The following is a 23064-nucleotide window of genomic DNA, read 5'->3' as shown; positions in this document are numbered from 1 at the left end:
GTGTGTTAGTTGCTCAGTCTTGTTCGACTTTTTGGGACCCCATGGACTATAGCCCACCAGGCTCCTCTGTCCACGTAGTTCTCCTGGCACGAATACTGGAGTGGGTAGCCATTCCCTTCTCCAGAGGATCTTCCCAACCCAGGGCTCATCCTCTCTTGCCCCCTTCTCCTCCTGCCTTCAATCTTTCTCAGCATCAGGGTCTTTTCCAATGAGTCAGCTTAGGTGGCCAATGCATTGGAGCTTCAGCTTCAGCATCACTCCTTCCAATGAATATTCAGGGTTGATTTCCTTTATGATTGACTGGTTTAATCGCCTTGCAGTCCAAGGGACTTTAAGAGTCTTCTCCAGCACCACAATTCAAAAGCATCAATTCTTCAGCGTTCAGCGTTCTTTATGGTCTAACTCTCACATCCATACATGACTACTGGAAAAACCATAGCTTTGAGTATTTGGACCTTTGTTGGCAAAGTGATGTCTTTGCTTTTTAATACGCTGTCTCGGTTTGTCATAGCTTTCCTCACAAAGACCCTCCCCCATCCCTCCTTCCTGAAATACATGGTGCCACCCCACCCACTGGATGGGCACTTTGGGTCCACTACCAGGCAAAGGCAACCCAAACCCCCACATGCCTTTGAAAGCAGGAACTCAGGCTTCTGACTCCCTTTTCGTACTTTGCATCCCTGTCCTCCTCTGACTCTGTCCATCAGCCTCTCTGACCCCTCCTCCCCAGCCACACTCCTGACATCCCAGACTGCCTTGCAGTTGCCCCCCAATCCCGCAAGGAGAAGGATAGCATACTCCCCAGATTGGACCTTGCAGGGCAGTGTCCTGTCACCTTAACAGTGATGTGAGTGACCTCACCAAGCCCTTGCTGTGTGCCTGGTGCTGTATTAAATGCTCCACATGGATAGCAATACCGACTTCTCATAGCAGTCCCTTGGGGTCAACTTCATGAAGGAGGAAACTGAGGCATGGAAGGATGAGGTAATCTGCAGCAAATGGAGCAGCCGGAATTGGAATGTGGGAAGCCGAATTCCAGAGCCCAGCAGCTCTGCAGCCTTTGCAGATGGACAATTAGGATCCTTCCCTCTTCAACAACTCTCAGATTAACATTTAATTGGGGATTTAAAACGCTGTTCTTGTTAGCATGCCTGTGGTCTCTGCGCTGCGATCTTCCCCATTAAGTCGTGTTATGTAAACCATCAGCCCAGATGCCACAGAGCCTGTGGATCTCCCGGCGCCCAAACTTGGCTCAAAAGCCCAGTTCTTTCGAGCAGCAGCAGGGCAGGGAGCCTCTTGCCTGAGCTTTGAGCTGAACTGCCCCAGGAGAGGGCAGCTGAAGCAGGAAGCTCGGGGGCCCACAAATCTCAGCCCCTGGGCTTGCAGGCTGGATGACCTTGGGTGTGTGGCCTTGCTTGTGTCATCTGTAGAATGGTGCCCATGGCACAGGAGGTTGCAAGAATCATGGGGTATCACTTATGAGATGCTTGTTAACATAGTGCTTGGGCTATATCTCTCCCCCCAAGGAAAGTCAGTTTCTCCTTCACACACAGACACCATATGTGGTCATTCCTAGTAAGACTATCTGGCCATCTATTCTCCTCTTGGGTGAAAAAATGCACATTTTGCTTAGAAACCACATGCCTTCGCATGTTTCAGTGGAATAAATGTGAAAGAGACCAGGAACAAAGAGTAAATTCTCTTTAAGGAAGTTCGGGTGAACAAACAGAAAGCTAGGGAAAATGTATATGGGAGACAGCTACTTCTCTCTATATAAAAAGCACTAACAAATCAATAAGAAGAAAATATTTTTTTTAAATTCGATATAAAAATGGGCAAAGGAGATTACTGGACGTGTCATAGGAAAGTCAATGAAAGGGGTAATATACAGACATTCTTCTTTACTCATAACTGATGGAATGCAAGTATAAATAAACCAGGCATTGCCACTGGCAAGATTTTTAAAGAAAAGTAATGATGAAGGTTGGCAAGGATGTGGGGAACAGGGTCTCATAGCCCATCCATGGAGGTTGTTGACTGTGCAAGCCATTAGAAAGGAAGGCTCTGGGGAGAATTTATACACATATTTTGCTGCAGCAATTTCACGACTAGGGATTTACATCCAAATCTGCAGAAGAAGGGGAGGCTGGGGCAGGGAACAGTGTTCTAAGCAGAGGAACAGCATGTGTGTGTGTATAGGCTGTGGTGGAAAGGGGCATGGCCTGAAGGACAGGCTGACAGTGTGTTTCCATATCCTGGTGGTGGCTGGTGATACCTTCTCTCAGGAGGAAGAAAGCTTGTCTGTGAAGTGTGAGGGGAGGAGGGTCACACAGGGATCAGGAGCACTGACAGGGGCTCGAAGGAGAGGTGAGGTGAAGTCACTCAGTCGTGTCCGACTCTTTGCGACCCCATGGACTGTAGCCTACCAGGCTTCTCCCTCCATGGGATTCTCCAGGCAAGAGTACTGGAGTGGGTTGCCATTTCCTTCTCCAGAGGATCTTCCTGACCCAGGGATCGAACCCAGGCCTCCCGCATTCCGGGCAGACGCTTTAACCCCTGAGCCACCAGGGAAGCTAGAAGGCACGGGTATGAACACAGCTGAGCTGGACAGAGGCTCTGGCTGGGACCGAGTGTCCCTGGAGGGTGGGGCTATCATCATTCCCAACTCGCTAATGGGGACATAGGTGACAGGGCCGGAAGGTGACAAAGCCAGGATGGGACCCAGGTCTGTTCAGTTCCTAAGATGCTGCTCTCAAGCTCTCCATAGCACACAAGACGTGTTAAACTCAGCCAAGACCAACCAACCTCCCAGTGCACTGGTGGAGGTCCTGGAGGACTAGTCCTGCCTCCCTGGTGTACCCGTGGTGGTCCTTCACACAGGGACGTCTGACGTTCTCTGGGACATCTGTTCACCATGACCCTTGCACTCCCCACTCTGGGTCGGGGGCTGGCTTTGTGCAATATGCTTCTGAAAGCCATTCTGGTTTGAGGATCAGTCACACTGCCCACCACCTGGCTACAACTCATGGCCACCTCTGGCACCAGCTTCAGAATTCAGTCCCTTCCCCGGATTACCCCCAGCTCAGCCTGAACTGCCCTCAAGTTCAAACCGAACTCAGTGACCTCTTTTTGCATTGGGGTCTTTTTAGTTGATTGATTGATTAATTTACTTGGCTGCACCAGGTCTTTTATCTTATGTTTTGCCTTTTTAAATTTTTACTTTGCTTTGGGGTAGAGCCTATTAACAATGTTGTGATAGTTTCAGATGAACCATGAAGGGACTCAGCTCTACTATATCTTGGAAATCTTAACAGGGGCTCATTTGGCTTTCAGTTTCCATGAACATAGTGAGCGTCCAATACATTTCCCAAATAGTTCTTCACATGTAGCTTCTTACTAGTTTGCCATCCGGATGGTCTGGAAACCAACGAAGCTGTTCTGTTTGTCTTGAGCTAGTTATTTAGACTTTGGAGATTCCAGCGTCAGTCAGAATACAAGTGAAACAGCTGGCCACAATGATCCAAGTGGTGAGAGGAAGTTTTCATTCAAAAACATTTTTTTTTGTTGTTTTAAGTAATAAATACAATTACCGATCTCCTTTCACCTTTGATTTTTTGGACCCATCTACTAAGTTAATTTTCTCCCCAGCTTTCACTCTCAGTTTTGAAACAGAGCCCCATATCCACAAACAATTTATTATGGAATAGCCTGTGATTTTGTCCTAGTTAATCTGTCTTTAAATGATAACTTGCCATTGCAAAGTATATGGCTAGAGATAAAAGCAGGGCTGAAATTAGAAAAAAGAAATATAAATGAGAGGGGGAAAAAAAGAAGCTGTGGTTTTTCATTTTCCCCCTCAAGCATAAATTGTTGAGTAAGGAGATTTTTAAGAGCCAGAAATTGCTGAGGAGTGAACCGAAGCTGGAAGCCGCTGCACTGGCACAAGACACATCTGGCGATGCAGGGTTTTGACGAGGGTCTGCTGCAGCCGGTAACTAGCCACCCTCACCCACAGCTAGCTCCTGTCACCCCCAGGGAGGACATTTTCAGAGACCAGGGGAGAGAGGACAAGTGGGAAAAATCAACGTCTAGATTAGAAACTACTTCGACTGTGTGGTTTTTCTTGAGGTCCCACTGAGCCTTTGATTTCCTGATTGCTCAGAGCAAGAATAACAAAATCCATCCAACCTGGTGATTTTCGACAGATTCATCTGAACGTTGAATTTGATCTGCCCACACCAGTGGGTCTCAGCCGGGGACAATGGATGTCCCGGGGGACATCCAGCAGCTTCTGGGAACGTTTGTGGTTTTCATAGCTGGGAGGTGTTGCTACTGGCGTGTGGGGGGTGGAGGCCAAAGATGGTGTTCCATGTCCTCCAGGGCACAGGATGGCCCCCAGCAGAAAAGGGTCTGGACCACAGTGTCAACAGTGCTGAGGCTGAGAAACCCTGGTGGGGTGTGTGTGTGTGTGTGTGTGTGTGTGTGTGTGCGGCCATTGGTGTGCCTACAGTAGTTTCTTGAACCTGGAGACATGAAGTCCAGGCTTGCCTTCGCTCAGGTACCTCAATTATCTAAGTATCTGAAGGAGTAAAAGGTTTCTGTTTCCTTTCATTAAAGCACAAGGAACTTGTTGCCTGGTGATGCAGCCAGTGGTGAGAAGGGCTTTGGGAAAAGGGTTCAGTGGAAAATGAGGCCCAGCTCAGAGCGAGGAGCTGTGAAGGCAGCCCACAAGGGTCTGTCACCCCAGGGTTGAGACCCTGGGTCTCAACCGCAGGCTCCGCAGCCGCCTTTTCTGTACACCCAGGCCTCTGGGTACTCTAGGCTTCTCTCCTGTGGAATCTGCCTGACTTGGGGTGGCGAGAGGCCACCTGGGAGCGAAGCAGCAGGACTCCAGAGAGCCACACTGGCGGTGATTTTATTGGCGAGACAGAAGCACGGGGCCTGCCAAGGACAACGGCCCTGTGCTGTGCCCAAGGCTGCAGGTTTCTGGGGAAATGTGCCCTACTGGGCTGGCCCATCCCATCCCCACGGGATGGAACCACCTGGGAGGAGGTGGAGGAGAAATGAAGACACAGCTTCCTCCTCCTCCCCCTCCCAGCTCTGTGCCCACAGGGCAAGCACACACACTCTTTGCCCAGCCATCCCCTCCGCGCCCCCTTCCTTCCAGTCTTACTTTCCTGGCCTATTTTTGTGCCCAGTGAGAACTGCTTGGCCATGGACAGCCGTGGGACCTCTCGCCCCAGCCCTGAGGTAAATGTCCCCTTTTGGCGGAGACGTCTGCAGCTCTTCAAACCACCTACACATCGTCCCTCGACCTTCCTTCAGACCCAGCTCATCTCTTTTTCCGATATCTAGCTGAGAAATTCTGGGCTGATTGAAGAGCTGCAGAGAGACCTGACTTTGCTCCTTGCCTGTAAGTGGAGAAAAGTGTGCTCAGCTGTGTCCTCCTGCAGGATGGACGCCTCAGGGCTGGGCAGTGTGCTAGTCGCTTCTCCTGCTCTCCTTCTTGTAACCCTCACAATAACCCCAGACAGAGGTGAGGATCTCGTGAGCCAGTTTGACAGATGAGAAAGCTGAGGCTAAGAGAACCGATGGACATGCCTGTCCAAGTTCACACAGGGTGATATGAAGCTGATCTGGACTTCTGAGTTAGGTGATCTGACTCCAGGGGTAGGATTCTTAATCCTTCACAAAGTGAGGGTGCTTGGGGGTGAGCCCGGCACACTGTGGTTATTATTGTCATTTTTGCCAATGGTGGTACACCACGGTCAGCGGGCATTACAGAATTTTGATCTTCCTATCCTCTAAGAAGAGGCAGCTGGAGGGCAGTTAGTTCTGGAGTCGACGCGGTCCCCTCTTCGGGGGGTTGGGTTCCCTGCCCCCCTACCCTAAGCCTTCTGGGCACCAGAATTTGAGGAGGGGTGTGAGGGTCGCTGTGCCCTCCCCTCACTTCTGCTGCGGCTCTGCTGTAGGACACCATCTCTGAGTCCCAGCCCATCTAGGATGCAGTGGGCAAGACCAGATTCCGCAGCCCAGTGACATGGAGCTTGCGCCTTGCTGAGGGGCTCCCAGTGGGCTCGGGATCCCTGGAGGTCAGGCCGCGCGGGCACTGAACACAGAGGGGCGCGCACGTGGTTCGGCGCCCGGCTTCCCAGCACAGGGTCCAGGAGGAGGCTGGAGGTGCAGCAGGTGCCCGGCCAGGTGAGGCTGGAGAAGAGCGCGCAAGACGCAGAACCGCCGGCCTGGCTCACCTGCCCACACAGCAGTCCCCAAGAAGCCCAAGGAATATCAGACGGCAGCTCCCTCCCTTCTGACCTCAGGCGGCGAGCCAGTGGGGGGAGGGTGGCACCTACCTCCCAACAGCACCAGGACGCAAGCGTAGGGGAGCATGGCAGCCGGCATCCCGCCGAGGGTGGCAGGACAGCCCCTGGGGCGCCTCCACACTGCGTGGAGACGAGGCGCCGGCGCAGGGCTCTCAGGCGGCCTCGGACAGCGGCGGCCCGGCTGGGGCCCTGCGAAGAAGTCGCGAGGGTCCTGCGCCCCCCTCCGCGCTCGCACGCGCTCGCCCTCCTGGGCTGTTGATAGTTGTAAGGAGAGCAGCGCACTCATAGGTCCAACTTTCCAGAAGAGGTGGAGACAGCCCCCGGCCTTGCGCGCACAGCCTCGCAGCGCGCCCAGCCCTCTGGCGCAGCTCCTCCTGCCATTCAGAACCCAGTCGACCCCCCTCCGTGCCCTGGTTCTTTCCTCTCCCCACCAAGTCTCTGCATTGAGCCAGGAGGCCTCCCGAAAACTCTTGTCCTGGCCAAGCCAGACGGTACGGTGCGCTCCTCCGCCAAAGCGCACCCCTATGCAGGTTGTCCCCTCCAAGGGCTAGGGGGTCGGGGGGCAGCTCATCTGTGCCCGCTGGGTCCTCAGACCCCTAAGGCTTCTCTTCAGGCCTTCCAGACACTTTTGGAAAAGTCGCGTCAACTTGGAGCGCAGGAGCGCAGTGAATGTGGCCAACCTGGGCGCCCAGCAGCCCACAGCCGCTCCCTGTAATTAGCTCTTCTCTGCTCCAAAGAGCATCTGGGCAAACAGTGTGGAGCCGACCAGGGCGGTTCCCCCCACCCCCAACTCCTCCTCCTGCCCCCACCCCTAATCCCCATCTGAGTGAGTCAGCTGAGGGTGGCTGCTCAGAGGCAAGGCAGCTGGGAGAAGGAGGAGGGAGATGGATGGGTCAGGCCACCTCAGGGCCTGACCTCAGGGTCTGGGCTCCCCCAGGCAGCTCCTCAGTGGTAGGGAAGTCTTGGACAGGAGTAGCATCTGGGAAGGAGCCTCCCAAGTTATTGGATTTATGAATGAAGAAGCGACAAAATCACTTGGATTGGAGAAGAGGAAGTTGACGCGCTTCCCACCTGCGGGGATCACCAGGAGGACAGAAGTCAAGTCGCGAAGTGGGGGCTGCTGGGGGGCTGAGATGCGTAGATCAAGGTGTCCATTTCCATTGTGTTGTCCTTAACAGTGAAAGAGGAAGAGAGAGTAGACAGAACCAAAAGAGAGGTGAAAGAGAGAACCTAGAAGGAGAGAGGGAGAAGAAAGATAAGGAAAGAGAAAAGGGCAGAGAGAGGGAGAGAGAAAGGCAGGGACAAAGAAAAAAGGCAGAGAAGAGAGGCAGACAGGAAGGCAGGTCCGAAAGGGAGGAAGAAGAACAGAATGAAAAAGAGGGGGGAAGAGGGAGAGAGAGAGATGGAGGATGTCCCTTGGGGAGGACTTGGCCAGGTGGGGACATGTCTGTGCCCAGGGTGTGTGTCCAGGCAGCCGGCCTGCCCTCTGAAGGGCTTATAGACCCACCTGTCTATGCTTGTGGGCTGCTTGACCCTGGGGGTCAGTAGACAGCACCCCGTCTCTTGATTTTTTACCCTGGGCCTCTGGAGCCCTTCAACTTCCACCAGGGAACCCCCAGCCAGGGACCCCCGTCCCTGGGATGTCCTTAGCTTTCCTTTTCTCTGGAGGAACAGACTCAATAAGTGTGGAAGGAGGCCACAGCGTGATTTTACACAAATGGAAATGTGAGAGAAACGATCAATTCCCTTCCTGAAAATGACATTTTTTCTGGTCTCTATGGATTGCTGAGAACAGCATGAGGCTCGAGGTGGCCTTGCTGAAGCCGAGATGCCATCAGCTCCCCGGCAGACAGCAGTCGCGCGCCACATATTAAGTTTCGGTGAAAGGGGTAACGTGGGCAGGGGGGGTGGGGTGTGATTATTTATAATTGCATAATGGTGATTGTTTGTGGCAATTATGTGCCTTTAAATTAAAAAAATTTACAATTATGGATAGTTTTAACAACTGCATGCTCTTTTGGCCCTGACTGTTTGAGGCTGTACTTTCTGGGCTTCCTGCTTGAGGGCATTTTGCAGTCCTAGGTCACTGATGGGGCTTTGAGTATGAATGGTTTGGCTTGGGAGGTGGGTGTTACACTGATGCAACGTGGGGTTATGATCTGGTACTTTCAGAACCTACTGTACTACTATTAGAAAATAGAACTTCCCTGCAAAGCCTGGTGCTCATGTATTAATTGTTATATTGGCTTATTTATTTATACTGGCTTATTTATAAGAGGAATTGCTGATAACTGTTGCACCCTGGAGAAGGAAATGGCAACCCACTCCAGTAGTCTTGCCTGGGAAATCCCATGGACAGAGGAGCCTGGAGGGCTACAGTCCATGGGGTTGCAAAGAGTTGGACACAACTGAGCAACTAACACCCACATTGAGACCTTGGTGTGGGCCAGATGCTTTGAAGCATAGACTTTATATCTGGACAGCCTGATGAGAAGTAAGAAGTATTGTTGGCCCCATTTTACAGAGCAGGGAAACTGAGTTCAGAGAGGTTGGGCCACTGCCTCAAGGCCACACAGCTGGAAGGTGGCAGAACGCCTTAGACCCTGCTTGTGTCTGGGATGCTCTGTGTCTCCATGGGATTCCCTGACTGACCGGGCTCTTGGCTCCATTCTGAATCTCAAGTTCCTAAATGAGAAAGCCCATTCTATTAATATGATAACACCCTTTCTTCGAAGAGGCTTAGGAATGGCAGGGAAGCCCTATTGCAAAGTGCTGCCTAGGTCTTAGCCAAACTCCTCTGTTGAGATTGAGAATTATAGGTGGTATCGTACTCACCCAGCCTGACATGAACAGTGGGTGATGCTTGGAAGGATGGGAGAAGCTAGGCGGGGTCTTCAAGGCCCACTGGTGCTGCTCTCCTGGATTTACAGGTGAGAAAACAGAATCACAGGGTCAGATAAGTTCCCTGTTCAATGCAGATTTTACTCCAAAAAAAAAAAAAAGAAAGAAAATGAACAATTAGTGTTTGAACAACCCTCTGATCATTAGAAGATCCAACAAAAGAGAGAGAAGGAACTGAAGCTAAACTTTCTTGACTTCAAACGTAGATATTTATTTTTAACCCCCCAAAGTTGTATTGTCCAGACATTGCTGCAGGAAGGGTATTAATTGCTCGATTCCTGACCCCTTTCGTACCTACAGACCTGTCACCGAGAACATTTGAAATGATTAGTAATTATAAGGTTGTCTGAGGGAGAAGCAGGTTTTTTCTTGAGTCTCGACTCTGCTAGCCATGAGTCATGTCTGTGGGCTTTACCATCGGCCTCCAGAGCTGACTTCTCTGGGCTGATCACTGCAGTGGTCTTCCCAAGTGGTCAAAGCTGCAGGAACAGTGCAGGGACACAGGGCAGGCTTTCTGGAGCCATGCACAGCTGGTGTGAGGGAGGGGCCCTGAGCCAAACGTCTACCCTCCCCTCCCCCCAAATCAAAGCCCGGGGCTGGCCCAATAGGAGAGCTTTGCAGAATGGGCCTCTTTCTCCCCTCCCCACCAAACACTTACCTCCTCATCCTCCTGCATATTAACAGCACCACGGGAAGATAAGATCACCCCACGAAATCTTGCTGTAAAATGGTCTGTTTCCCCTGCTCGTTATCAGGGGTGTCTGATCAAAGAAATTTTGCCCGGGCTTGGTTATCTAATAACCCAGTAAACATCCAGGCCAGCTTCCCTGGTGGGAAAGGCAGGCGGGGGCTGCTCTAGATGAAGTGAGGGGCAGGTTGAACACCCTTCCCCCAACTTGGTGACCATCTCTGCCTGCAGAGCATCACACTGCCTGTCCTGGAGCCCCCCAGAGCCTCATGACCACCCCTCTGTTTCAGACGGAGAAACTGAGGCAGGGAGCCTGTGTTCTTGTCCCTTGGGAGAGCCCTCGATCCTCCCGCAGTTGTCCATCTAGTCCCCCATGGCACTGGTACATCTCACCTTGTGTGTGATGGGGACTTACTACATTTTGTTGAATGAATGAGTAAATGATCAAACACACTGTCACAGGATGAGCACTGGGCCCTGTCAGAAGACTCTGTTGCAAGTCTTTTTAAAAAAAGACTTTTATTTATTTATTTGGCTGCTCCAGGTCTTAGTTGTAGCATGCAGGATCTAGTCCCCTGACCAGGGATCGAACCCAGGCTCCCGGTACTGGGAGCACAGAGTCTTATCCACTAGACCATCAGGGAAGTCCCTCAATTGCAAAACTTAATGCTACCACTTAGCAGCTCACCAGGGCCACAGCCAGGGTGAGGGACTGGGGCTCGAATGCTGAGGGGTTGCTCACTCTCAGGCTATGGAGGTACCGGGTGGGTGCCTGAAGCTAAGCACCACCTACATTTTGAGCCCTGGGTGCCTCCCTGGCCTCATCTGGTCCTAGCCTGCAACTCCCCACCTCAGTTTCCTCCTCTGTAAAATGGGGATAATGCCCACGTGACCCTGAAGGATTAAGAAGACAGTGTCTACAGAAGTAGACATTGGGTATAGGATCCAGTCTTCTCAGGCCCTGAGACTCCCTGGAGGAAAGTCAAAGGTCACACAGCTGGTGTGAGATGGAGCCTGAATGAGAACTTGCTCTGGGGCTTGAGAGTCCTGCTCCTCAACCTGACCCTAAACTGCCTGAGTCCTGGATGACTTCCAGTTCACCAGCTCCTGGGGAGGCAGATTGTGAGAACGTCCTGGGATGCCCAGAAACCTCCCCACCAGCCCTCACACCTCAGTCTTCTTCCCCCATCAGGCGGTAGTAGGGGTAGGGGACATTGGAGGGATCAACTCAGCACACAGACACAGAGGTTTTGAGTGAACACATTTTGGATGGATGGATGCGTAGATGAATGAGTAGGTGGATGGATGGATAGATACATGTTTGTGTGGGTGATTGGATGGATGGGTGGATGGACGGATAGAATGAATAGCATTACAGTTGTCATGATTGTTGTTCTGGGTGGTCCCCAAGCTGGTTTGTTGATTTTATCCTCTCATTTATTAACTGATTCGTAATAATTCACTAACATACCAACTCACCCTTGGGCTGCCTGTCCCCACACTGTGGAGATACATCCCAGTCCCTCATCCACAGGTGTCCTCATTCACAGAGGTGGGGCCATGTGTTCCCATATGAGTAGCTTCCTCCTAGTGTCCAGGGCAGAGAAGGCAATGGCACCCCACTCCAGTACTCCTGCCTGGAAAATCCCATGGACAGAGGAGCCTGGAAGGCTGCAGTCCGTGGGGTCGCTGAGGGTTGGACACGACTGAGCGACTTCACTTTCACTTTTCCCTTTCATGCCTTGGAGAAGGAAATAGCAACCCACTCCAGTGTTCTTGCCTGGAGAATCCCAGGGACGGGGGAGCCTGGTGGGCTGCCGTCTATGGGGTCGCACAGAGTCGGACACGACTGAAGCAACTTAGCAGCAGTGTCCAGGGGTTTGCCTAGCTAAACTGCAGGGGGGCTCCTGATGCTGTCAGAGAAACCAATGAGATATACACAACCAAACAGAGAGATCTAGAAAATGTAGTGTCTTGAGAAAGAGGTAGGAAGCAGAAGGGCTTCTTCACGGAAGCTCCAGACATAAAGCTGCATCCACAGGTTTTCATGTGTGTGTATCTAAGGCAACACGTCCGACAGATTTGAGAGGCTGCCTTCAGGCATGAGAGGAGGGAAGTGGGCATGGGGTGGGAGAAGGGAAAAATGATAAAATACAACAAATGAGAGGCCTCACACAGAGCTGAGTTATTAGCTCACCATGAACTCAGTTACGTGATTGCAGCTTTCTGCTCAGAGTCTGAAAAGTAAGATGAACAAAAGAGAGAGGAGAACGTGGACTCCCCTTCCTGAACAGGGGCAACTGAGATGCAGCAAGGGCAGGAGGCACCGCCCAGGTGGTTCTTTGCTCTTCATCTCTCCTCCTCGACCCTGGGGCACCGTGCAGGTGCCAACTTCTCCTGTCTGTGGTGTTTGCAAGAGGGCTGCCCAGAGCAGAGACTTACCTTTCCCCAGCCATCGGCCCCTTGCCCACCCACCAGCCGAGTGTCTAGAAGGCAAACCTACTGTGACGATTCCTGTTTTGAGGAGCTTTTGTCAGAGGAGGAAAATTATGAAAAAAAAATGTTGGGGGCACGCATGACTGCAGATGGTTGATTTTTTTTTTTTTTTAACAATAAATGTTATGGTGGTGGTAGTGCTTAGTCATATCCGATTCTTTGTGACACCGTGGGCTGTAGCCTGCCAGGCTCCTCTGTCCATGGGATTCTCCAGGCAAGAATACAAGGGTGTGGGTTGCCATTGCCTTCTCTAGGGGATCTTCCCGACCCAGGGATTGAACCCAGGTCTCCCACATTGCCCTAATTAGAAACATCTATATATACACCTAACATAGTGTTTAAAAAGCACAAAGTTGATTATTTCTCTCCCATTATAACACGTTCCTAATAAATTTTCTTGGAAAATACAAAGTAGAATGGATAGAAATGAAAGTCACTTGGTGTCTGGCCACAGGAGGATGAGTGCAGCTGACACTGGGACATTACCACTTTCTTTTCCATTTGTGTGTGTATTTTCCAACCTGTGGTCAAATTTAATAAAGTGAATGTCTAAATAAATCAGTAATCCCCCAATTTCATCTTTTGGCTTAATTTTCCAGCCTTTAAGGAACTGTCAGGTGCAGGGCCACATGGGGAGAGGGGACAAGAGGCCAGCAATGGAAGTCATATTCTTTTTCCTGGCCTGCGTGTCCCAAGAGTGGGACTAGCTCTTGTTTTGTTTGAGCCTTTTGACAGGCATCTGTTTGTAAACTTTCCTCTGCTTCCAATTTCAGTCTGGAAGCAGCAAATTGATTTTATTTTTTTTAATTTTTATTTTTTTTAGCAAATTGATTTTAAATAGAAATACCTCGAAGGTGGTGGTGTTTGGGGGTTGAGAAATCCATCCGGAGGGCCCCTCCCAAGTGGAGGCTTTGCGGCTGCTTTGGTACATCAATAGAAGAGACAGCGCGTTGTCTGGGGAGCAGGTGAGCTACAGTCGGTGAACAGACAGAAATTTGGGGGTGGGGGAAAGTTTACAAGGGCTCAAGGCACAGCCCAAGCAGAAGACCTTACATATTTTTTCCTTTCCTTCTTTTTCTTTTTTTCTTTTTACAATTAACATTCAGAGTTCAGTCTCCACCCTCCCTCTTGAAATGGAATTTTTATCTCTTGATTCATGCTACAAGATAAAATCCCTGTTTATCCAGTTGCATGAATAATTGATAAGCTCTTTCCAAGTTGCCAGAAGCAACTTAGCTGTCTCGCCTTGCGGCCTGGAACCCCTGGCAATTTCCGGAGTGCCCAGTGAGAGACCTTTGCACGGTTTCTGCTTGGACTGCACCGACTTTCTGTCTCAGGGGTGGGGTTTATCTCTTGATCCAGATTCGGGAATTACAGATTAGGTACCTAGGGCTCCCACATCCAGGGGAGGTAGGGAGGAGGGGAGGGCTCCTGGGTGTCCACTTAGATTTTCTGAAATCGAGTCTGTGACAGGTGTGGATTCCGCCGGGAGCCTCCTGGCTGGCGGCTTCAGAGTTCACGACATTAATTAACTCTAATCTGTTCCCTGATAGTTTAAACCAGACCCAAGATGTGAAGGTATTTTCTTTCCTAATATTTAATGGGCTTAATGAGATAGCAACCAGGGCCTGTGTCTCGCCTCTTTAATGCACTTGGCTCTCTGGCCGTGTTTATATGATAAAAGCAGTGGGGTGTAATTTATGCTCTTAGCTGGGGTTTATCCTTTTTAAACAGGTCTGGACGGCTTACCTGTTATATTTGGCTCAAGCTGGCTTAAAAAAGAATTTATAGAGTGTACTGCAGAATGTCCCAGTTCTGCGACGCCAAGGTAAATGGAACCTGGGGTGATGGTGCAAAATGCCCCTAAGGAAAAGGGTTAGCAAGATACTGTTCCTGCCTCCCCTGCCCCTCCCCTCTCCAAGCATCTCCTGGCCAGCTCTCTAGGTGGCTTTGATGCGGCTGAGATTGCTATGCCTCAAGGCTGGCGGGGTCTCAGATTGAAACCTGTTGAGAGGAGCGGCTTCCAGGTCCCTCGGGAACTATGCAGTGCTATCTCGCTGTGGGGCAAGCAGGTCTTTGATTTAAGCTGCTCTCATTTATCAACCACACCATTCATTCCGGTTTCTCTTTCATTTGTGGAAGGTGGAGAGAAAATGAATCAGAGACCTTTTCCCCCCTCTCCCTGGCCCATTACCCCAAAGCTCCAGGAAATTAAGAAGCATGCCGTTAGTTTTAGGGAACAATGTAAGCAGAGTCAAACCAAAGACCCCGCCAAAAGCCTGGGATCTTGAAGAGACACCGTCAGTGGTCCTGTCCTTTCTGATGGAGGCTCCCAAAGTGGAGGAGGAGACAGGGAATGGGAAGGAGGGGGAGCACAGGGCGGGGCGGGGTATATGCGGTCTGCAACTGACACACACACCACCACCTCCCTCCCCGCGCCCCCCCACCTCCCCGCATACTCCTAGAGCCAGTGGGCTTTTCATTGGAAGCTGGTCCCTGACACCACACTGGGTGGCCCACTCCCGCCCCACTTAAATTCATAGGTTCTGGAAGTGTCTCCAGGCTGGGCTGTGTGGTTTATTTGAAAGTAAAGTGTGTGGGGGCTTCCCAGGCGGCACTAGTAGTAAAGAACCTGTCTGCCAAGGCAGGAGACCTAAGAGATGGGGGTTCGATCCCTGGATCAGGAAGATTCCCTGGAGGAGGGCATGGCAACCTGCTCCAGTATTCCTGCCTGCAGAATCCCTTGGACAGAGGAGCCTGGTGGACTATGGCCCATAGGGTCACAAAGAGACACAACTGAAGCAACTTGGTACGCATGCAGAGTGTGTGGTGGGTTTCAGCCATCTGTGCTCTAGCAGAAATGTTAATGGGCTGAGCTTTGCCCCAGGGTGGACACGGTGGGACGCAGGTGCCCTGGGCTGGCTCGATCCTGGTGTTTAAGATGCACGTTTTGTTGGACCGCATCGATGGGTCTCCAATGGCTGTTCTGAGTAAATGAGAAGATGCATGTAAAGCTGCAGTCCTGGTGCTTGGCCTATGGTGACTGTTGAATGGTGTCGATTTTCGATGACAATAATGATGAACGGAAAGAGGCAGGGTGTTAGGAGTTCTGGCTCCAGCCCAGTCAAACCATAAGAGTGACCTCAGCAAGTCCCTGCCTCCTTTTGGACTTTGCCTATTTGTCCATAAAACATCCAAAGTGCGTTGGAGGGAGGTAAGAAGTGATCTTGAGAAGCTGACAGCCTGAAACTTCTGGTCTCCAGTGGTACAGGTTTCTTTCCTCTCCCTCTCTTTCTGTTTTTCTAATTCCAGCCTAAAATACTTTTCTATTACAGAAAATTGTAATAAGCAGAAACAGCCCCCAGGAAGACCAGCATCTACTCGTCCTTCAGTCGTTCATTCAGCAGACCCTTGTTGAGGCTGGAATGGGAGGGGAGCCAAGACTTGGGTTTTCACGAAGAAATCAACACCTCCATTCTAGAAAACACGGGACTGTTTGATTGGAATTGTGCTGATTCTATACATTGGTTTTAGAAGATCTGACACCTTAATATGGTCTCCCAATCCGTCAACATCGCATCTTTCTCCATCTATTGAGGTCTTTGGTCTCCTTCATCACTACTGTTTTGTCTTCAGCATATGGGTTTTGCATGTTATTTTGTAAGATTCATACTTAATCACTCATGGTTTTGGTACTATTGTATTTAATGGTACCTTCAAATATTTTCATTTTCAATTGGAAGTGTCCAGAAATACAATCAGTTTTTGCATATAGACCTTCCGTCCTAGGACCTCACTAAATTTGCATTTTAGTTCCAGTTGTTGTTCAGTCCCTAAGCTGTGTCTGACACTTCACAACCCCATGAACTACAGCATACCAGGCTTCCCTGTCCTTCACTGTTTCCCGGAGTTTGCTCAAACTCATGTCCATTGAGTCGGTGATGCCATCCAACCATCTCATCCTCTGTCACTCCCTTCTCCTCCTGCCCTCAATCTTCCCCAACAGTTTGGTTCTAGTAAGTTTTTCATAGATTTTTTGGAATTTTTTTTGGTGTAGATAATTATGTAATCTATAAATACAGACAGTTTCATTTCTTTCTTTCCAATGAATATGCTCTTTTTCCCTCTGGACTATTTGAGAGCCAATATCCTTGCTTATTCTGGATCTCAACAGTAAGGCATTTGGTCTTTATATGTGTGATATTAGCTGTAGATGCCCTTTATCAGTTTACATGCTCTTCTAGTCCTTGTTTTCTGAGAGATTTTTTTTTTCTTAAATCATGGATGTGTCTTTATAAAATACTTTCTCTGCATCTTTTGTCATGATCATTTGATTTTTCTTCTTTAACCTGTTGGTACAGTGAGTTTCACTGACTGCTTTTTGAATGTTGAGCCAGCCATACCTTCCTGGGATAAAGCCCACCTGACTGTGATGAATTATCCTTTATATACATTGTCGGATTTGATGTACTTATATTTTGTTAAAGATTTTTATCTGTCTTCACAGAGGTTCAGTTCAGTTCAGTCGCTCAGTCGTGTCCGACTCTTTGCGATCCCATGAATCACAGCATGCCAGGCCTCCCTGTCCATCACCAACTCCCGGAGTTCACTCAAACTTACGTCCGTCGAGTAGGTGATGCCATCCAGCCATCTCATCCTCTGTTGTCCCCTTTTCCTCCTGCCCCCAATCCCTCCCAGCATCCGAGTCTTTTCTAATGAGTCAACTCTTCGCATGAGGTGGCCAAAGTACTGGAGTTTCAGCTTTAGCATCATTCCTTCCAAAGAACACTGAGGTTACTAATCTATAATTTTCTTTTACTGTGATGTCTTTGTGTTTGGCATCAGGGTAATGCTGGTCTTATAAAATGAGTTGGGAAGTATCCGTTCCTCTTTCATGTTCCAGGACAATATGTGTAAAATTGGTATTATCTCCTCCTTAAATATTTAGTAGAATTCACCTTTGAAGCCGTCCAGGTCTGGGATTTCCTTTTTTAAAAAGGTCTTAACTGTACATTTTATTTATTTAATAGGTGAAGGTTTATTCAGATTATTCATTTTTTCCTGAATGAGCTTTGGCAGTTGGTGCCTCTCAGGGATTACTCTGTCTCTAGGCATAGAGTTGCTTATAATATTCCCTTATTATCTTTTAATCTTTGCAGTGTGAGGGTCCAATCTTTCATTCCTGATATTGATAACTTGTGTTATTCTCTTTTCCTATTGGTTAATCTAGTTAGAGGTTTATCTGCTTTATTTTTTCAAAGAAGCAGCTTTGGGTTTCATCCGTTTTCCCTATTATTCATCTGTCCTCAATTTCAGTAGTTTCTGCTCTTATCTTTATTATCTCCATTCTTCTATTCATGATTCTATTTTATCTTCCCTAGTGGCTTAGTATTTATATCTTAATTTTTTTTTAGCAGTTGCCCTAGGTTTTACAGTGTAAATCTTAAATTAAAATTTTTGACTTCAGTTAAAATGATACTGCTTTATGTCTAGTCTAGGAAACTTACAACAATATACTAGTAATTCTTCATTCAAATGTTTTGTGTCAGTGGGGGGTCAAGTATTTCACTTTCATATATGATATGAGCACACAGAAGCTTGCCAATACTTTTGCTACTCCTTTTTTGAAAATCAGTTATCTTTTGGAGTTGGCAAATTTTTTCTTTAGAGTCAGTAAATATTTTAGGATTTCAAGCCATGTGGTTTCCGTCAGGGTTTTGACTCTACTGTTGCCACGTGAAAGCAGCCACAGCCAATACATGTTTGAATTGTGTAAATTCAATACAGCTTTATGTACAGAAATAAACAGCAGGTGGAATATGGCCCGCAAACTCGGGAATGGATTTGGGCTTGGTACGTCCTTTTTCCTTTTAGCACTCCAAAGATGCTGTTTCCATTGTCTTTTTTCTTGCCTAGCTTCTGATGAGATGTCTGATGTAATAATTATCTTTGTTCCTCTATATGAAAGGTGTTTATTTTCCTTCTGTTTGCCTTTGGTTTTCTCCTTGTCCTTAGTTTTCAGCGGTTTGAATATGTGTATCTTGGTGTTCATTTTTATTTATTTCATCCTGGTTGGTGTTCTCTGAGCTCCTCGGATCTTTGGTTTGATGTCAGTCATTAGCTTCGGAAAATACTTTCTGTTTGATTTTGATGATTAATTTTGAAGTGTTAGCATTGATTTCCTGGCTCAGAATACGGTTTGTCTTGCTGAATATTCCTTGTGTACTGGGATGGAATTTTCTAAACATGTCAGTGAAATAATTATTTCTTCAAATAGTTTTTCTGCCTCATTCTCTCCTCTCTTTCTTTGATTCAAAATATACTTCTGTTGGACCATTTGTTTTTGTCCCATAACCGTTGGATGCTCTGATTTTTTAAAAACTCTTTTCCTATTTGAGTTTCAATTTGAATAATTTCTCTTGGTCTGTCTTCAAGTTTGTTATTACCTGCCTTGTATTTTTTAACGACTCTGTCAAAATCGCTGTTACTGTGGTTTTTATTTTCGTTGTTGCCAAATCTTTGATTCTTTCCTACGGTTTCTACTCTTCTGTTGAAATCACCCCTGTGATCATTTCCACTTGAGCCATTGACATATTCATCAGTTATTTTACGTTCCTGTCTGATAATTCCAACATCTGTACCATATCTGGGCTTCCCCAGTGGCTCAGCTGGTAGAGAACCCGCCTGCCAATGCAGGAGACTCATGAGATGCAGGTTCAATCCCTGGGTCAAGAAGATCCCCTGGAGAAGGGAATGGGAACCCACTCCCTTGTATTCTTGCCTGGAGAATCCCATGGACAGAGGAGCCTGTAAAGTCCATGGGGTCACAAGGAGTTGAACACAACTGAACACACACACATACAAGGTACCATATCTGAGTCTGATTCTGTTGATTCTTTTGTCTCTTGACAGTTTGTTGCCTTTTTTTTCCCCCCTCTGAGTGCCCTCAAATTTTTTTTAATTAAAAGCCAGACATCGAGTGTCAGACAATAGGGACTGAGATAAATAGTTTCTAAAGTCTGGAATCGGAATGTGCCTTTATTTCTGCCGGGTCTTTAGGATGGGGAGATGAGTCAATCACTGAAGAGTTCAGCTGATCTTAAGGTTTTGTTGTTGCTATGGTTACCCTCAATGCACCACTAGCTTCAGAGTCCTCTTTTGTTAGCTTGTGTTTATTTTGGGGATTGCTTTGTGAGAGCATTTTCCTTAATGTCTGCTCCACCCTCAGCTGAAGTCTTCCTTTGCACTTCACCAGAGAGAAAATCCCTCTGCGCCCTTTCGCCCCTCTCCTGGCAGCAGATGCTGTTAAAATGTCAGTGACTCTGCACTGATGGGCCCGGTGGTGGAAGTGTTCTCTGTTCTGAATATGCCTTGATCACAGCCAGGCCCTGTGTGATCCTGTCCAGCCCCAGCTGGAGGTCTGGGCTCAGGATGTCTTCCTTTGCATTTCCCGACCACAGGAATAGAGGGGGTTTATTGTTATTTCCTTCAATCAGCTTCATTGGTCTTCACCAGTGTCTTAAGGGTACCAGGTTTTATTGCCCTGCCCCTAGAACTTTTAGAAGATGGGGAGAAAGACCTGGGTGGGGCTTTGTGCTTTTCCTGCAGTGGCCACCGTTCCCATCCTTCAGTCTTGCCCTATGAGGGAGCTTTCTCAGAATCTTCAGCCTGCCTTGTCTTATCTTTATCTGAATACCACTTCAGTGGTAGAAACAAGCCTGCATGTACAGGACCTCCCTGGTGGCTCAGTGGTAAAGAATCCACCTGCCAATGCAGAAGACATGGGTTCAATCCCTGATCCGGGAAGATCCCTCATGCTGCAGAGCAGCTAAGCCCATGTACCACAGTTACTGAGCCTGTGGTCCAGAGCCCGTGCTCCGCAACAAGAGAAGCCAGTGCAGTGAGAAGCTTGCATACTGCAGCCGGAGAGTAGCCCCTGCTCTCCACAAGAGACAAGCCAAGCAGCAGCAAAGACCAGCACCGCCCAGATAAAATAAGTAAATAATCCATTTAAGGAAATTTATTTTAAAATTAAATTAAATATAATTTTAAAATTTAAAAGTTAAATATAATTGATTTAAACCCCACATGTAGAATGAATTTCTCTTATGTCTTTGGCTCCCAGATGTCCTGCATTGTCTCTCTAGCCCACATTGAACCTTTAGCAGTTTGTGAAATATTTTAGCTGTTTGTCCAATGGCAAGTACCCTGGGTAAGCAAGTGCCCCAGCTCTGTCTGTGCCTGGAGGCATCTATCTTCCTTAGATTTCAGTGAGTTGATTCCCTGACACCCTCAGATCTCTGCTGGGTTAAAGAAAAGTTGCAGAATTTCAAGTTGTCTGGCTTCTTCTTTTGTGATCCTAGTAAGAGGTTCGTGACACTGTACAGGAGACAGGGATCAAGACCATCCCCATGGAAAAGAAATGCAAAAAAGCAAAATGGCTGTCTGGGGAGGCCTTACAAATAGCTGTGAAAAGAAGAGAGGCGAAAAACAAAGGAGAAAAGGAAAGATACAAGCATCTGAATGCAGAGTTCCAAAGAATAGCAAGAAGAGATAAGAAAGGCTTCTTCAGCGATCAGTGCAAAGAAATAGAGGAAAACACAGAATGGGAAAGACTAGAGAGCTCTTCAAGAAAATTAGAGATAACAAGGGAACATTTCATGCAAAGATGGGCTCGATAAAGGACAGAAATGGTCTGGACCTAACAGAAGCAGAAGATATTAAGAAGAGGTGGCCAGAATACACAGAAGAACTGTACAAAAAAGATCTTCACGACCCAGATAATCACGATGGTGTGATCACTCACCTAGAGCCAGACATCCTGGAATGTGAAGTCAAGTGGGCCTTAGAAAACATCACTACAGACAAAGCTAGTGGAGGTGATGGAATTCCAGTTGAGCTATTTCAAATTCTTAAAGATGATGCTGTGAAAGTGCTATACTCAATATGCCAGCAAATTTGGAAAAATCTGCAGTGGCCACAGGACTGGAAAAAGTCAGTTTTCATTCCAATGCCAAAGAAAGGCAATGCCAAAGAATGCTCAAACTACCTCACAATTGCGCTCATCTCACATGCTAATAAAGTAATGATCAAAATTCTCCAAGCCAGGCTTCAGCAATACATGAACCGTGAACTCCCTGATGTTCAAGCTGGTTTTAGAAAAGGCAGAGGAACCAGAGATCAAATTGCCAACATCCGCTGGATCATGGAAAAAGCGAGAGTTCCAGAAAAACATCTATTTCTGCTTTATTGACATGCCAAAGCCTTTGACTGTGTGGATCACAATAAACTGTGGACAATTCTGAAAGAGATGGGAATACCAGACCACCTGACCTGCCTCTTGAGAGATCTGTATGCAGGTCAGGAAGCAACAGTTAGAACTGGACATGGAACAACAGACTGGTTTCAAATAGGAAAAGGAGTATGTCAAGGCTGTATATTGTCACCCTGCTTATTTAACTTCTATGCAGAGTACATCATGAGAAACGCTGGACTGGCAGAATCACAGCTGGAATCAAGATTGCCAGGAGAAATATCAATAACCTCAGATATGCAGATGACACCACCCTTATAGCAGAAAGTGAAGAGGAACTAAAAAGCCTCTTGATGAAAGTGAAAGAGGAGAGTGAAAACGTTGGCTTAAAGCTCAACATTCAGAAAACGAAGATCATGGCATCCGGTCCCACCACTTCATGGGAAATAGATGGGCAAACAGTGGAAACAGTGTCAGACTTTATTTTTTGGGCTCCAAAATCACTGCAGATGGTAATTGCACCCATAAAATTTAAAGATGCTTACTCCTTGGAAGAAAAGTTATGACCAACCTAGATAGCATATTCAAAAGCAGAGACATTACTTTGCTGACTAAGGTCCATCTAGTCAAGGCTATGGTTTTTCCTGTGGTCATGTATGGATGTGAGAGTTGGACTGTGAAGAAAGCTGAGTGCCGAAGAATTGGTGCTTTTGAACTGCGGTGTTGGAGAAGACTCTTGAGAGTCCCTTGGACTGCAAGGAGATCCAACCAGTCCATTCTGAAGGAGATCAACCCTGGGGTTGCTTTGGAAGGACTGATGCTAAAGCTGAAACTCCAGTACTTTGGCCACCTCATGCGAAGACTTGACTCATTGGAAAAGATTTTGATGCTGGGAGGGATTGGGGGCAGGAGGAGAAGGGGACGACAGAGGATGAGATGGCTGGATGGCATCACTGACTCGATGGACGTGAGTCTGAGTGAACTCCGGGAGTTGGTGATGCACAAGGAGGCCTGGCGTGCTGCGATTCATGGGGTCGAAAAGAGCTGGACACAACTGAGCAACTGAACTGAACTGAAGGATGGAAATGATGCTCTTTCTAGCTTTCTACATCTGAAGCTGTGTGACTTCTTTTAAAGTTAACTTTTTTAAATAAAAAATATTCCTTTAAATAATAAATTCATAACATGAAACCAAGGGTAGTACAAGGAAATGGCCAAAAAAAAAAAAAAAAAAGGAGGGGGGAGGTGATAGGCAAGGTTGTAATCTAGAAAAACTGTGGGGTAGGGGCAGGAGTTTTGGAACCATCATTCCACAAGATGACTGTGTAACCTTGGGTGTGACCTTGGGTGAGGGACTTGACCTCAGTAAGTCTCTGTTTCCATTTCTTCTTTTGTACACTGGG

The 23064-nt window shown here is 47.9% G+C and overlaps 1 protein-coding gene across 1 annotated transcript in view; it reads right to left on the bottom strand.

Moving 5' to 3' along the window:
• Positions 1-6552, bottom strand: part of APCDD1L (APC down-regulated 1 like) — a 47740-nt gene extending 41188 nt beyond the window's left edge. The window contains exon 1 of the mRNA XM_060396973.1: positions 6354-6552. Coding sequence (XP_060252956.1) covers positions 6354-6402 — 49 coding nt within the window. The 5' untranslated portion in view covers positions 6403-6552. The remainder of the gene's footprint in view (positions 1-6353) is intronic.
• Between the last annotated feature and the right edge of the window lie 16512 nt (positions 6553-23064).

This window comes from Ovis aries, chromosome 13, assembly GCF_016772045.2.
Source record: "Ovis aries strain OAR_USU_Benz2616 breed Rambouillet chromosome 13, ARS-UI_Ramb_v3.0, whole genome shotgun sequence".
NCBI classification, from domain to species: domain Eukaryota; kingdom Metazoa; phylum Chordata; class Mammalia; order Artiodactyla; family Bovidae; genus Ovis; species Ovis aries.
This window is presented reverse-complemented; position numbering and strand designations above follow the sequence as displayed.